Source organism: Heliconius melpomene, chromosome 12, assembly GCF_056956725.1.
Source record: "Heliconius melpomene rosina isolate 202511_hmr_F chromosome 12, ASM5695672v1, whole genome shotgun sequence".
NCBI classification, from domain to species: Eukaryota; Metazoa; Arthropoda; class Insecta; order Lepidoptera; family Nymphalidae; genus Heliconius; species Heliconius melpomene.
Genome location: NC_140400.1, coordinates 12750121 through 12766183, shown reverse-complemented (window position 1 = coordinate 12766183; position 16063 = coordinate 12750121). Strand labels below are relative to the sequence as shown.

At 39.7% G+C, this 16063-nt stretch overlaps 3 protein-coding genes across 5 annotated transcripts in view; 2 read left to right on the top strand and 1 right to left on the bottom strand.

The window, feature by feature from the left end:
• Positions 1-4652: 4652 nt before the first annotated feature.
• Positions 4653-5542, bottom strand: Polr2D (RNA polymerase II subunit D). Its single transcript, XM_085194513.1, has 3 exons — positions 5287-5542; positions 5022-5202; positions 4653-4891 (listed from the first exon to the last, which is right to left on the bottom strand). The coding sequence occupies exons 1-3, from the start codon at positions 5345-5347 to the stop codon at positions 4717-4719; spliced, it is 417 nt and encodes a 138-aa protein (XP_085050639.1). The 5' UTR covers positions 5348-5542; the 3' UTR covers positions 4653-4716.
• Positions 5543-6125: 583 nt separating this feature from the next.
• Positions 6126-8240, top strand: LOC146533945 (cyclin-dependent kinase 2-interacting protein-like). Of its 3 annotated transcripts, none has more exons than XM_085194087.1 (4): positions 6126-6285; positions 6426-6668; positions 7080-7238; positions 7908-8240. In XM_085194087.1, exons 1-4 carry the CDS (start codon positions 6231-6233, stop codon positions 8036-8038), a joined length of 588 nt encoding a protein of 195 aa, XP_085050213.1. In that variant the 5' UTR covers positions 6126-6230; the 3' UTR covers positions 8039-8240. The 3 variants fall into 3 exon arrangements, with proteins under 3 accessions (XP_085050213.1, XP_085050216.1, XP_085050214.1); XM_085194090.1 differs by having other exon boundaries at positions 6192-6346; XM_085194088.1 differs by having other exon boundaries at positions 6229-6352.
• Positions 8241-11907: 3667 nt separating this feature from the next.
• The window catches only part of LOC146533944 (uncharacterized), a 40447-nt gene continuing 36291 nt past the window's right edge, over positions 11908-16063 (top strand). The window contains exon 1 of the mRNA XM_085194083.1: positions 11908-12254. Coding sequence (XP_085050209.1) covers positions 12200-12254 — 55 coding nt within the window. The 5' untranslated portion in view covers positions 11908-12199. The remainder of the gene's footprint in view (positions 12255-16063) is intronic.

Genomic DNA, 16063 nt, shown 5'->3' with positions numbered 1-16063 from the left:
ACCTCGGCCGCGCCTCAGCCACCGAAACCGCGCTTCCCGCCTCTCGTGGTCGAGAAGCTACCCGACTGGGCGCGCCACTTCCGCGCGCTCCGCGACCGCCTTGGCCACGCCCCCAATGCACGCCCCTTTGGACAGGGTGTGCGCTTCTCTCCCGAGTCCGAGGAGGAATACCGCGTCATCCAACGCTACCTCTCGGACCTCGAGAAGACGGAGCCCATCTCCTGGTTTTCTTACGCCTTGCCCGCGGAGAAAAGCAGAAAGGTAGCCATCAGGGGGCTACCTGCAACGACTACACCCGACGAGATCACCGACGCCCTACGAGAGCTCGGCTTCCAGGCCGAGTACGCCCGTCCAATCAAGGCAAGGATGGGCCGGCCTGGATGCATATTTTACGCGATCCTGACGAACACCCCGGACCTGGTACCTGGCATCTTCCAAATAACGGAGCTCCTCAACATGCCAGGTGTCAAAGTGGAAGCCTGGAGGAGCAAGCGGGGCCCGGCGCAGTGCCATCGCTGCCAGGCGTTCCGGCACTCAAGCCATGGGTGCCACCGCCGCCTGGCCTGCGTAAGGTGCGGGGAAGAGCACCTTGCGCGCGACTGCCCGCGCCCTCGCGACGAGCCCGCCACCTGCATCAACTGCGGGGGCGCCCACCCGGCGAACTTCACCGCGTGCCCGCAGTTCCGCAAGGAGTACAGGAACAAGAGGGCCGGCACCGTGGCCCTCTCCCAATCGGCGCCCCGCCCAACCAGGGGCGCCCCACCGGCTTCCACTAGCTTGGTCAACGCAGACGAGAATGCGCCAACCCTGATGGCCCCTGCCAACCCCCCGACGACCAGGGGCGCCGGCAGGAAACACAAGAGGGGGGGGAAGAGGACCAGGAGGCAGAGGGAGAGTCAACCCCAACCTCCCCCCGCAGCAGCAGCCACTCTTACCGTCACCCCCGCGGCCCCTGATGCCGCCCGGCGACCAACAACAACAACAACAACAAATGAGCAACCACCGGCCAGTTCCCACCCGCCGGCGCAAGTGGCCATGGACAGAGCAATCGACACCCTCAAGGACGTACTCATCGCCCTGAGGGAAGGTCGGGACCCTGTTCAGTGCGTCCTTGAGGGGATGAAGAACCTCCTCCTCAATGTTTGACCACCTACGGATACTCTACTGGAACGCCTGCGGCTTGAGGAGGAGGAAGAAGTTCCTCCGGCTCATGTTGCGCGACCAACGAATCGACGTCGCGCTCATCAATGAAACCCATCTGCCATCGGATTTCTCGGCCAACCTGCCTGGGTTCCATACTCTACGGCTGGACTCCACCACGGACACCCCTTTTCGAGGTCTCCTCATTGCGATCCGAAGAGGGATCGTCTTCTCACCGCTGCCCGACCTCGGCACCCAGTCTTTCCAATCGCTGGGTGTCGAGATCCACCACGCCTCCAAACCTCTGAGGCTCTTCGCCATATATCGCCCGAGCTCCCGTCCGCTGGTGGTCAGCGAGCTTCGGGCGATCCTTGACAGCACCACACCAACGCTGGCAGCCGGGGACTTCAACGCCAAGCACCCCGCCTGGCGTTGCTCCTTCGCCTGCCCCGACGGACGCCGCCTCCTGAGAGATGCCCAGCGCGCTGGATACGAGGTGGCTGGACCTGACCAGCCCACCCATTACCACTACGCCGATTGCTACGCACCCACCACCATCGACCTGGCGGTGTACCGAGGCCTGGAGACCGTGGACCTCGAGACGCTGCCCGACGCCTTCGGGTCGGACCATCAGCCCGTCCTGGCTACTCTCTCCGGCGGGCTGACCTTGGCCAAACCACCTCCGGCCCGAGGCCGGATCACCTGGGAGCGCTTCGAAGCCTCCCTCGCCACGAAGCCGACGCACATCCCCCCGCTCTCAGACTCCGCTGCCATCGACAACCTGGCCGCCGACATCACCACGTCCATCCAGGACGCGATGCAGGCAGCGACGGCACCCCCAAGCTCGCACCGCCTCCCGCCGATCCCTGGGCACGTCGCCAAGCTCATCAAACAAAAACGGAAGCTTCGCACCGAGTGGCAGACGACCAGGGACCCAGCGATCAAAACAAAGGTCAACCAACTCATCGAGCGCATTAGGGCCGCGCTCGATGAGGACGCTTCCGACGCTTGGGAGCGCCGCATCCAGAGGGCAAGCGAGGACCAGCCCTCGCTCAACCTACTCAGCCGCCAGTTAATGAAAAAGAAGCCGCCCACTGGTCCGCTCCTCCACCCCGACGGCTCTCTCCGCTACTCTGCGGAGGAGAGAGCCGCGATCCTGGCGGAGCACCTAGCGACGACGTTCCAGCCCAACCCAAGTGAGCGTCCAGCACTTCACGCGCAGATGGAAGCGGAAGTGTCTTCCCGTCTCGCTGCTCCTGAACTTCCTCTGCCGCCGCCGCCGTTCATCTCGCCGACTGCCGTCAAGAAGGCAATCGGCCGGCTTAAGCCCAGAAAGGCGCCGGGTTTGGACGGCGTCACCAATGCGGCACTCCAGCATTTACCTACGAAGACCATCGCAGCATTGGCCAGGCTCTTCAGCGCCATTCTGCGCCTGGGTTACTTCCCCCAGGCGTGGAAGGAGGGCCTGGTCGTTATGCTCCCCAAGGCCGGCAAGAATACCCGCCACGCCGACGCCTACAGGCCTATAACTCTACTGAGCTCCGTCGCCAAACTGTTCGAGAAGCTACTCCTTCCGCTTCTCCTGCCGCACCTCCAGCCGCGGCAAGAACAGTTTGGCTTCCGCAGTGGCCACTCCACTACGCTCCAGGTGGCCAGGGTGCTGCACTTCGCTGCAGCAGCAGCTAACAGGAAGGAGAGTGCTGCTGCAGCCTTCCTCGACGTGGCCAGCGCGTTCGACCGTGTCTGGCACCCGGGGCTCCTCCTCAAGGTGCTCCGTGCTGGCACCCCGCATCACCTCGCGACCACTGTAGCCGCCTACCTGAGCGGACGCTCCTTCTGCGTGAGGGTAGAACACGCCCGCTCCTGCACCCACCAGATCGCCGCCGGTGTACCCCAGGGGAGTATCCTCTCCCCTGCGCTCTACTCTTGGTACACCGACGACCTGCCAGTAGAAGAAGGTACCATGCTCGCCCTATACGCCGATGACGTGGCCCTACTTACGAAGAGCCTCAATGCCAATCACGCCGCCGTCAAGCTCCAGCGAGCACTCAATCTGCTGCCGAACTGGCTCGCGGAGTGGAGGCTCTCGCTCAACGTGGCCAAGACCCAGATCATCTCTCTGGGGCGCCACTTGAGCCTGCCTCCTCCGCTGAGCCTGCAGGGCCAGCAGATCCACTGGAAGCCCACCGCGACCTACCTCGGCGTCGTGGTTGACCGGAGGCTCTCGATGATGGGGCATGTCAAGAAGGCCGCGAACGCGGCAAAAGTGGCGCTGCATTTGCTGCGCCCCCTCTTCAGGTCCCGTCTCCCCCTCCGTTTGAAGCTCGCATTGTACAAGACGTACGTCAGGCCGCATCTCACCTACGCCGCCCCGGCGTGGTACGCCCTAGCGAGTTCCCGCCAACGCAACATCCTGCAGGTGGTCCAGAACGTTGCCCTCCGGCGCGTTACCCAGGCTCCCTACTTCGTCAGGAACGCCACTCTCCAGCGTGACCTGAGAATAGAGAGCCTGGAGGATCACATCCGCCGGCTCGCGTCCAACGCGTTTCGCCGTGCGGATGTCTCGGACCACCTGCACCTTCGCAGCATCGCGCCGTGGCACACGCGGCCCCCTGACGTGCGTCGCCTTCCGAGGGATCTCCTCTCCCCCCCCCCTGAATCCGATCCCGAATCCGACTCCTGAGCTGCCACCTTGGTCGCTGGTCGCTTAAGCTGGGCCTCCCTCGGGGTAACCGAGGGTCTCACCCGGCTGAGCTTGACCGCCCAGGTGGCGCATAGCTCGTCCTTCCCTCTGAGTTAGTTCCCCCCCCCCTGTGCCCCTGTCACATACAACAGGCGCACTCCTACTCCCCTGGCTATATGCCTCCCCAAAGACGCACCCATAGTAATGGGTGGAGATTGAAGCAGCGAAATAAGGGCTAACGCCCTGCAATCGCTTCCCGGCCCACGGGTCGGAAGTAAGAACACTGAGGTAAGACGCACGCATAGCTGTAATCGCTGTGCATAGAAACGTGAAATATGGGCAGATATTTACTTTCGTAATCTGGATATCCACTAAAAAGGGATTTTGAAAAATTTTAACCCTAAAGGGGCGAAATAGGGGTTGAAAGTTTGTATAGAAAAATCTTTAAAACGCCACCGATTATTATAAAAATTTAAATATAGACTCTTAAAAATATTAATTTGAACATGTGTTTCATGGTTTTCTAGAACTCACCCCCTCAGGGTGCAAATAAGGGGTTGAAAGTTTGTATGGAAAAATCATTAAATCACCACCGATTTTTATAAAATTTGAAATTTAGACTCTTAAAAATATTTCATTGAACACATGTTTCATGGTTTATTAGAATTCACCCCTAAATACGCAAGCGAAGCTGCGCGCGTCCGCTAGTTTATATATAAAATTGGTGTTAAAAAATAAAGCTACAAAATTTTGAATTATCAGAACAATAATGTAAAGTATAAATACTATTACTAACTACTAAAACTATGTGACATGTAATTGAATAAAATTATATTTACGAGTATAGAAAATATTTTTTTAATCAATGAAAGAAAAAAAAATATATATTTTTATTAGTACTGTATACTGCGTTTGGTTTGTATGTCATCCAAAAGTATCCTGAGTTCTTCATCTTCAAATCTACCCTCCAAGGATGGAATGAGAGCTTTTGCTTCTTCTGGTGTTTCTGGGCATAAATTAGCTAAACTAGCTACCTCAAATTTGTGCAACTTTTTGGATTGCAGGAGGCTGAAATAGTTATAATTTTATAAGCACAATATATGGATGGATTATAAGCAGTATGCCTTTAGTGTTAGTGGTTTAAACAACCACTATAGCATGTATAGTGGTTGTTTAAAAGTAAGGTATTTTTTCTTACTTTCTAACAGCAGTAATGGTTTCTTTATTTTTAAATTTCTTAAACATATTTGTGTAAGTCAGAGTCTTCATAAATACTTCAGAAAATTCTTGTTCTTCCTCTGCTGATTCGTTTTGTGCTTTTCTGTGTTCTAATAGCATATCCACCTCTGATATAAGGAGAGTTTCAGCATTTTCAAATTCTGTAAGAATAAATACGAAAAAATATTTTGCTGTCCATTATTTAATGACTATCATGTGTACTATATTTAATTAAGTATTCGTACCCTTGGGAAATTGAAGATCAGCGGCATCCTCCTCCACGACGTCTTGCATAGGTCCAGACATGATTTTTAAAAACTTAAATGACTTATTGCTGCAACTTAAATGACATTCCTTAACCAAAAAAATGTATATTATAATAGTTTCATGTTATTTTAAAGGCATAATCCTGCAAAACTTATAGAAAATTCTAAACAATAACATGTCTTTAAGTACGATCTCAGGAGCTGTCAAAAAATTTAACGACCTGACACCTGAGAAACTGTGACCACAGGATATTTATTAATTAGAAAGAAGTGATTATGGTTACCTAGATGTAAACAACCGGTAATTTGGGGTGAATAGAAGTAGGAAAGTGAATAGACGTTAAGCCGGGAAAGTTTTTAATGTCATAATATTGAATGACTTTCATTAATAAATCAACCACATTATTCCTTTTATTCTAAGAACAAATTTTCTTTATAAAGGTTGGTAACGTATTGTATTGAAGTAAGCTCAAAAGATATTTAAAAAATATACATTTTAATGTCCTCGTTTACAACATTGTAATTTTTGTACAATAAAAGTGTTTATTTATCTATAAATATCAATCATAATTGATTTATTAAGATTAAGTTTAAAACGTTGGCAAGTATTATGATTTAAATAGATTAATATTTATGAAAATCTTTAAATATGTACAATATTATATCGAGATGACGATGTATAGAAATACTGTTGTAAGAGTACTAAATTATTGATTTAGAGAGTTTTAATAGCTCTCTGTGATTTTAAAAAAAGCTATAATATTACAGCTACAGGTTAATATATTTAATAATAAAATATGGTACTCTGTGGTTTTTCGTTATAGATTAATAATGACATATACGTCATAACTAAAATATAAATAAAATAATTATATTTTTTATTTTTAAATAGTAAATTAGTAAATTTGCGTTTTTAAAGCACCATGTCAAAAACACCGTCTAAACAAACAAAAGAATTGAATATTTTTACACCCAAAGGTATTGTACAAACGGGTAGTTTAACCTAAACCACAAGGGACAATAGCAGAATATATGTTTGGTACAAGTAATCATAGCAAAGCCTCGGTATTGCGACTTTATGTTCACTTTCCAGATTTTGAAATTTTATAAATTTTCAGATATCACAAGCCCAGTAAAGGCCAATTTTCCTGGAATATCAAAAACTGCTTATACACATATATCAAATCTACATACCTTACTCAGTAATTGGACTGCTATAAGGGATAAAGGACTCAAGATTTGTAAATTATTATCTTCTTTAAAGTTGTATGAATGTGAGAATGATTACTATCCCTACCAAACAAAACAATTGGTAGATGGTTTATTAGAAGCCCTTGATGCCTTAGAACATATTGTAGAAGGTAAAACTTGTGTTAACTTATAATTGTACAAGTTACTTTTATAAAGAGCTGTAATAGAATGTGAAATAATAATGTATGTATGTTGATAAGAAAAAAAAATAGAGCTACTGCCAATAGAAATCTACATTTAAAATTGTATTTAAAAAAACTGATGTATTAAAATTTAATAATTTATCACACCTAACTACATTCTAAACAAAAAGTATATATTTATATGGTTTAATGAAAAAGTTAAACAATGTTGGTTTGTAAACCTGGTAAAAATTAAAAGTACTTATTGATTAAAGTATATATATAATATATACACAATAGCAAAAATATATATATAGAAGTATAATATTTATAATTGCCTCAAATAATGTTTTGTATTGATTAACATTGTGCTTAAATATGCTTCTATCACATTTACAGGAGTCTCCAGAATATGTACTCAAATGAAAGCTCTTGCTAAATTACAAACAACCAATGACCCCATCATAAACACATGGCCAACAAGTGATGTTGCAGATAATATTTTTAAAATACATGATTCTTTACAAAATGAGCTACGATTAAAACAAACTATAACAGGTGACAATTAATAACCAACTTCATGCTGTATCCCAGACACAAAGAGAACCTCATGATAAGACTTCTTGGAACTTGGACTTGGACTTGAACTCCATTCACCACTTCGCACTGGGCCTTCTCCCCATGCTGAATTATGGAGGCATCGTGTGTTGAGTGGAAGAACTCAATACAGGGCTTAATCCTTGAAACCAGAGGGAAGAAATGAAAATATAAATTTAAATAAATGTATCATCTCCTCGAGTGGGATTGAACCCACAACCACTCGATTTTGTAGCACACCTCTGTGCCATGACTGACCTAATTAATAACAATATTTAATTATTTATTTCATTAGACCCAGCAAAAATGAGTCATGCTTCAACATATATTTTCCTTTACATTCTTAGTCAAACAATGAGATCGACTTATTTGACTGCAAAGAGAAAAAAATATTTTCATTTCCTCACTCTGGTAAAAATACAAAGCAGTGAATTGAGTTTTGCTATTCAACATACAATATCTAGAAAATTGATGCATTTTATGTGGAGAACCAAGTGTCTTAATACTGGGTTCCCTCTGCCTACCTTATTATATACATGATATGATGCAGCATGAAACTAAAAAAAAAGTACATGTACAATTTGATTAGTTAATGATATTACTACATAATTCATCTTATTTTTGTTTCAGAAAACATAGCACATTGTAGAGATGAAGGTTTAATAGAAATTTATGTGAGTGCATGGGAATTTGAGCTGTACTTCAATATAGAATCAACTGCTTATTTGTTTGCAGAGGTTGGATTATCTGGAATTACATAAAGCTAATTAAAAATATAATTATTAAATATAATTATTTCAATCCTTTTCAACATATTTAAACAAATCTATACTATTACTATATTACAGGATTTGTATGGTTGAGTGTTCTATTCTTGCAAAATTTTTTTGTTTTAAATCTAAAAAAATGTATTATAAACAACTGTAACTATTATTTAAGAATACATGTTCAAACGTTTAAAAATTATCTATTCTGAACAAGCTTGATTCAAGCAACTATTGCTTGTTTATTTTTCAGAGCTATAGTGTTGAGGGGTTTTAATTATAAAGTAATTATCATGTATCTTATAGGCTTTTATTACGCGTCCAACTGCAATGGGCGTAAGAGAGTGAGATGGAATAGTGGCATTGCGTAAGGCCCGTGCCTATATAATTTGGATGGGCAACAGACGTCTAATAAACAGACAAATTAATCATGAAAAATTATTTAAAAAATCTATTACACAAAAATATCAGTTCGGTACTTAAAAATAATTTTGAAATTTTAAAATATTATAAGTGATTTCAGATAAAAAGGAATGCGAAACATAAGTATTACAGGAGGTACATAGAGCTTTGCATTTGCGTCAGTGTTCATATAATTATATATACTATATAGTATAAGGTGTTACTGGTTGTCAGGAGCGGCCCATCTCTTCCTTGCGTACACCGGTGTACACTGCTTTCTGACTCCTTGTACCTGTGGGGGTGTCGTGTATCTATGTAATTCTAAAATTTATCGAAAATGATATAGTTGGCGTTGACACTTTTCAAAAACAAATACTTAATGTATGCGAGCAAGCAGCAGCAATAAAAAAAAATGTTTTGAAGAACAGCAGTTCTTCATGTTAAAAAGGAACGGTTCATTATTAATGAATTACAAATAACACATGAGACGAGAGTGTGAATTACGAGGATTGCATCCTATAGAAGAATGATTCGCACAAACATTATAAAAAAATTTAAAATATAACATACTTATTTGGCTATACTTTATATATTTCACAATAATAAGAGAGCCATAAGAGATATAAAATAATAACTCTGTATTGTACACCCAAGAAACGACACAAATACAATAAAAAACCAGGCCACCTTAAGGCTAATTAAGATAGGGATAGGGTGCAAATATTAGATATAATATAATAAATTTTATATATAATAAATAAGAAAACGTAAATATGTTCTCCAATTAAGTAACTCATTTGAATTCTTATAATTAAGTATATATCTTAAAATAAACCACTATACAAATCAATTTTATGCACGTAGCCTCTGCATCGTCCGCAATAGAACATCACTCGCATCGTGACGTCATCGCAGTAGTGGGCGAAGAAAAGTCAATTTAAAAAAGCGATGAAACAAAGAACGCTCTAATTTTCAGCCTGGCCCGACTTTGATAAAAGTAATATTATTTATTATATGCATACGCGCATTAAATGCTGTAACTTTTATAGTTATATTTTGATGTGTTAGTTGGACTCATTGTTTCGTTATCTCTATGTTTCCAAAAATTTTATTTTGTTCTCTTGTAATAAATAAAAATAAATCAAATCAGCTTAACCCAGTGTTAAGACATTGCATTCCTAACTTTCCGCTGAATTCAGAAGGCATTGCGTGTTGAGTAGGGGAAGTCAACGCCGCGCTTAATTAGAAAACCTTATTATTTATATTTATGTATGAAGAGTTTGATAACAATGAAAAGGGGATAGAGAGTGCGTTGAGACTCTGGTCTGAAGTTCCAGCACTTGCCTTTTACGTTTCTCTGCTCCTCTAACAGGTGAGGTAAAGCATAAAAATAATATTTTATATGTTTAGAAAAATAATTAAAATAAAAAATAAATAAATCAGCTTCATGGTGTATCTCGCAAACAGCAGGGTAGGCAGAGGGAAATTAATGTTAAAACATTCCGTTTCCTACTTTCCGCCGAATTCAGGAGGCATTGCGTGTGAGTAGCGGAACTAAACGTCGCGCTTTGCCTCGACACCAGAGCGAAGAAATGGAAATATACATTTAAATAAATATAGTTTTTCCGCGAGCGAGGATCAAACTCACAACCAGTTGCGTTTACAGTCACTCTTTGTGTCCTGCCCCACGACTGACCTCTAAATTGTTTATTTTATATTTATTTAACAAATTGTAATTGTTACGGTACGAGATCCACGCGAGAAAGATCCGATAAGTCACGACCAGCTACCGGTCGGCGAGGTTGTCTCCATGACGACGTATGCAAAACACCATTAACTCCAATTACTATTTTAAGGACAGTAACCTATTGATGTTTCGGTCAATATATTTTATAAAGCTATAATATGTAAGTACACTGTACATGAGTAATGTACAATATAGAAAAGACGTTTATTTATAAAAGTTTAAAAATTAATGTCCTTTCAAAAATATTACTCTCGTTAAGGCTCGACTACTTAAATATAATATTTGAAACAAAGGCAATATAAGGCCTATCTACCTATCTTCTTATTTTTGTTAAGTTTGTTTCTTTGTATTGTATTAACTTCACGCTCTATCCCGCACGTAGCAGTGTAATCAGGGGAATCCGGTTATCTAGTATTAAGTTCAGTTACTATTAAGCCACTTCCGTATAGATACCTCTCTTACGCACAATTTATATTATACATATATATACATATTTTACCCTAAGGAATCGCAAATTAACCTAAATTTGAAGGAAACTGGTACATCGGCATCTGATAAGATGGCGGTTATCACAATTTCATGCTCTATTAACATTAGGGCGTAAAATACGTTCTGATTGCGAAAAATCCGGTTAAGTGGAAGTCGAATTTGCCCACCGAGGCTCCAGTACAAATTTCAGGATTGTAGGTTAACGGGAAATAAAACTTATAAAAGTTGACAAACTTAAGTTTGCGGATATACCCTAATTTTTTATGAAATGAACTATCCCTGTTCCAAGAACGTAAATATAGGCGTTTACCTCTATAGAAGAATTAATTATATAGAAGATTTTTCTTCAGAGTTGCGGGCGATAACTAGTGAGATAAAAAAAGGATAACGACATTCATTTCATATGATCTTGAACGTACCGCAAATGTTGTAGGTACATATGCACATAATAAATGACTAATATGTTTATTATAAAACTTTCCTAAATAAAATATTCAATGCGCATTTGCGTATTATTTGTCAACTTGCATGTCTTGAACATCATCACAACGACTCGTTTCTTAACTTAAGTCAACATTAGAATTGAGAAAGTAATAGAGTGGATTGATTTAAGAATTTTAATTTATACATGTTGACGTATAAACCGAACTCTGGAATAGATATTATTTATTTTAGTCCGCCTTGTAAATATATTACATACAAGTACCTACGTAATAAAAATAAATGTTTAGGTACAAACCCTACTATGTTTCTTCATAATATTTATAAAATTACCTAAATGAAATTATACACTACATTGATATTTCCCCTGTAATGTTGACATTAAAGATGTTTACTTACACGATAATTGTAAATAAGATAACCAAGACAGTTTTATTGCTGCCAACCTTGTCAGAACTAGAACGTGTATAAAGTAGTACTAGATACAATAGAAAATTAACAAAATATATAATAATAAAAAAAATGCTTACCTTGTATTCTTTTAAATATTTCTTAATAGATATATGAAGTACCTAAATGAAGTTATAACATTCTCCTCACTCATGTTTTTCGAGGATACAACATAAATCTGAATAGCCTAGGAGTAAGAAGTGTCTATATCCACAACTGGCCACCCTAATTTCATAAAAGCAAAACCTAACTGTAAATTAAAAATAAATAATACCGGTAATGACTCTAGATATTTTCTTATTCCTCTTTCAATGTGGCCTATAATTTCGGTTAGCGCTCATTTAAGATCACTTGTGATCCTGTAACGAAACAAAGTACGTTCGAGGGTTTCTTCCACACTCTTACATCAACATACCAACGGTAGCAGAGATGTAGCCAATTATTGTTTTAACCGACATGTGCGGTAGTTTTAACTTAATTATCCTGATTAAGCTTTGATTTTCTTGTAGCCAATTATTTAGTTTTAGTGTAGAAGCAATATAAATTTCGCAACATCTATGTAATTTTAATGTCATCATATTGTACACCTAAATTTTTCACAAACTCAGCATCGTTAATCTATCGATACTATGGCCCATCTTCTACGAAGTGCATACGTTCTTGGAACAGGGAAGGATTATGAAGGTAAGATTTTATATCATTCTTCTATGTCTTATTATTTTTAGGTTCACGCTTCGCTTTATACGCACGGATCATCATATTTATTATTTAAAATTTAATAACAGAGATTCAATTGTAGTGATAGAAAATTCTCTAAACAATGTAGAGCTGTCTATTATAAACAACGTGTAGATGTGTGCTATGTAAAATTAATTTTTCCTCAATAAGAAAAAAGCAAAAACACGTCTAATAGTATGAGCATTTAGTAAGAACATTATTATAATTAGTATTTTAAGGATTAAAAAGTAAAAATATTTTTACAAAGTTTTTTAATGTTGAAGTCGGTGTCGAGTTAATGCTACAACAACTTACAATATCAAATTACTTAGCCTATTTGTTTTACTTGTCACCGACTTCACCAGTTTCTAAATAGACAAAAATCATATCTTAGAAACTAAGATATGATGTTTTTAGGTTCCTACTTTTTTAAAATATAATTTTGAGTTTTTCATATAGATTTTATGGGAGGTCACTTCCCATATGTACTTACTAAAAATGAAATTTCAAAGTACTTCCTAGCTTTATCAATTTTATAATATGTTTTTTAATCTTAATTGTTTTCAAAATTTATGTTAATATTAAAATGTATTTATAGTATTAATGACCCTTAGGAATATTCTGTTACGCTATATTGTAAATTGAACATTAATTTATCTGCTAATAATGAAATAGGTATGTATTTATGAAGCGTTTTAACGATGAGAGAACGACGAGTTTTGTGGGGCTATTTATTACAATGTTTACACATTGTGGAGTTGAAATTTTCATGAAAAGAAATTGCCCATATAATTTAATCGTAAAGGATTTCGCATCGTTGTATGAGTAATAAGATTTCCATAAAATATTTCATAAAAATGAAGAATATGTTACGAACTCAATTATATCATGACAATATTTTTAATAAAAAGTGCTTTTAACCTCTGACAAGCGCTAAAAGTAGTTTTTATAAAAGCCGGACAAGCGCGAGTCGGACTTGCCCACCGAGGGTTCCGTACGAAAACTGGCGGCCTAGAGCTTTTTTCTGAAATGCATTCCCTTTCATCTGATACCTCACTGATACCTCAGTGAACGTAGACCTGAGTATATAGTTTGAATTCCAATTCGATATCTCCAAGCGTTCTTGAAATAAATGCTCTTGACAGATAGACGAACCCTTTAACCCGAGGGTCCCTTTTTTCTTTAAAAGGTACAGAACTCTAAAAAGGTTATACCAGTGAAATGTTTTATTCGACAAAATTGCTACAAAGTAATTGTATTATTGAATTGGCTGAAACATTAATTTTCAGTGTATGGATATTGTCCTTAAAATGATAATGTTATTAGAATGCGGAAGTAATTCAGATTAGTAAATAAATATTTAAGAAGTTTTGGTGGGCTTTAAGAAGTTTTGGTGGGCTTCGCCTTTCGCACGAAATCACGCCTTCGCTGCTTCATTTTGTGACATTACGTGTTTACAAAAGTCAACAGTCTGATTGCTTGACTGAACATTACGAACCATATAATAGATTTTACTCCAACCGGTAGTGACATGTCAATGCAAAGTGTCTTAATTAAATGTCGTCTTAATTATTTTCATATAGGACGTGCTTGAAGATACTGCCTTGCACACGCGCAAGGCAGTATCTTCTGAATCTCAACATTTATGACACTTCATTGAGGTTTCACGTCAAGCAACATTGCACAGACACTTCCCAAAACAACAGTCCACTTAAAGGATCTGTACGAGGCGAAATGTCAATTTTTTTTACTATACTCTACCCACACCATCAGAATTAGGACTTTTGAGTGGCTTACCAATCTTCCCATTATCGAATAAGGAGTCTCCAGATAACTTGTCTTAACTAATTTACTAAATCACTGTTAGCCCCATAATTTTCGAATCCTTGAAAGTAGATCGCAGCGAGTACTCTGGCGTCCAAGACTCAAGCCGGTAGCCTCGAAAAATCATCTGGTCCATATGGTCTGGTCATAACTTGGCACTGTTGATGTCGTAATTATGTTCTGAGCTGTCGGAAATGTTCGGCAAATGCCTATTGGCTGTCCCCAGAATGATTACAACACTGAACTACAACAGATATCCGATCTATGACTGAATGCGTTCCTTGAGAAGGTCTACGCCTAGGTCTACGAAATTTCCATCTTTCCATATAGAAGGGAAAAACACCACGTTCATTCCATGTTCAGGGCAGAACTTGAACAGTCTGCGTAATAGTTTCTGTAAATTATTTATAGCTGGGATTTTTGTCCATATTATACCCGGGACACCATCAGGAGCAGGTGCGGCTTTTTTGTTGCGTAATCTACGTAGTCATCCTAACTAATATCTATATTTGACTATTAACTAAAATTGAAATAAATGTTAAGAAAAGTTTTACTTAAAATAACATCATAATGATTTAAACAGCATACAATATTCATATCTAACAACTGAAAGAATTCTTCCTTACTTGGTACCAAATTACCAGATTTTTTATTTTTTTTCATGAGACGGCCGTGCATTTAATTGATCATATCGGCGTTTCATATATTCAACTGTTATATCGTGAATGACTACAGTTAAAGCGTAAAAAATAATTAAAATTATTAGTCTTTGTAGGGTGTATCCACTAGACACGTGATATGACCATCAAATTTTCCATTTTACGCGGTGTATACATATCTTGATGATATTTAATTAACAAACAAGTAGAAGTTTCACTTTATCTTGAGCATTAATGAACAAATAATATACTTGTAAGGGAGATATTACTATTGATTATAGAGGCTCTGATGGGTTTCTGGTAAGAATGTTCTACATTATACCTAGCCGACCATGAAAATATTTCTATAAGGCTTCACAATTAAAAACCCTTTCAGCTGTTTGTATTCTAATTGTTGCTGAATAATTTTATAATTTTTTAGTGTCACGCACAACAAGATAGGCACAGGGAGCATAGTGTTAAGACACTCCGTTCCCCATTTTTAGGGTGCATTCTGGAGGCCACGCGTATTGAGTAGCAGAATGAAACACCAGCTTTGCTTCGATACCAGAGCGAAGAAACGAAAAATTTAAATTCCTTCAGTGGGAATCAAACCCACAACCTGTCAGGTTTACAGTCACATGCTTGCTGCACCTACGTCACGACTTAACTCTATTTTATATGTAAGGGTAATTATAATTTAAGCAATTCTCTGTCGTCGTGTCGTCTATCACTGTCTATATAGTAAAGTAAGTACCTATGTAATTATGTGAATAGTTATACACAATATCAAAATTCTTGAAATATCAAGCTTAAAAGAATATTATTTTTTAATTTTCTTATACAAACTGCTCTCGTTAATCGAGTTTCGATTCCCACAGACATATAGGGGAGAGCGGGGCCAAAAGTTCCGATTTTTTTTTAACCTCAAATATTGCTACGAATACTTGATTTTAGTATTTATACAATATAATCAATTTCAACTTAGATATCTAGACTTGCAATTAAAACAGTAATTTGGGGTATTCTTTGTAAGACTTTTTTATTATGATTTTTTTAATGACTGAAGTCGGAAAGTAACAACTTACCCCGACTTGGGGCAAGTTGTTAACAGACCGGGGTAAATTGTTACCATATTTTTAAAGCTATTATTTGCAAAATAAAAAACAATAAATAATCGAACAAAGCCTGTTTATTTAAGGAAAAATCAACAGTATCATTATAACTACCAGGCGCAAAAGCAAATCTTTTGTAACCGACTTCTGTAAGAAAAGGAGATTATCAATTCGACTGTTTCTTTTTTTTATGTATGTT

Excerpts from the sequence above, each read along its gene's own strand:
- LOC146533945 (XM_085194087.1), top strand. The coding sequence starts at position 6,231 with ATGTCAAAAACACCGTCTAAACAAACAAAAGAATTGAATATTTTTACA. Across the intron at positions 6,286-6,425 it reads GAATATTTTTACACCCAAAG|ATATCACAAGCCCAGTAAAG; the intron begins GTATTGTACAAA and ends ATAAATTTTCAG. Across the intron at positions 7,239-7,907 it reads ATTAAAACAAACTATAACAG|AAAACATAGCACATTGTAGA; the intron begins GTGACAATTAAT and ends TTTTTGTTTCAG.
- Polr2D (XM_085194513.1), bottom strand. The coding sequence starts at position 5,347 with ATGTCTGGACCTATGCAAGACGTCGTGGAGGAGGATGCCGCTGATCTT. Across the intron at positions 5,203-5,286 it reads TGATCTTCAATTTCCCAAGG|AATTTGAAAATGCTGAAACT; the intron begins GTACGAATACTT and ends TTATTCTTACAG. Across the intron at positions 4,892-5,021 it reads ACCATTACTGCTGTTAGAAA|CCTCCTGCAATCCAAAAAGT; the intron begins GTAAGAAAAAAT and ends TAACTATTTCAG.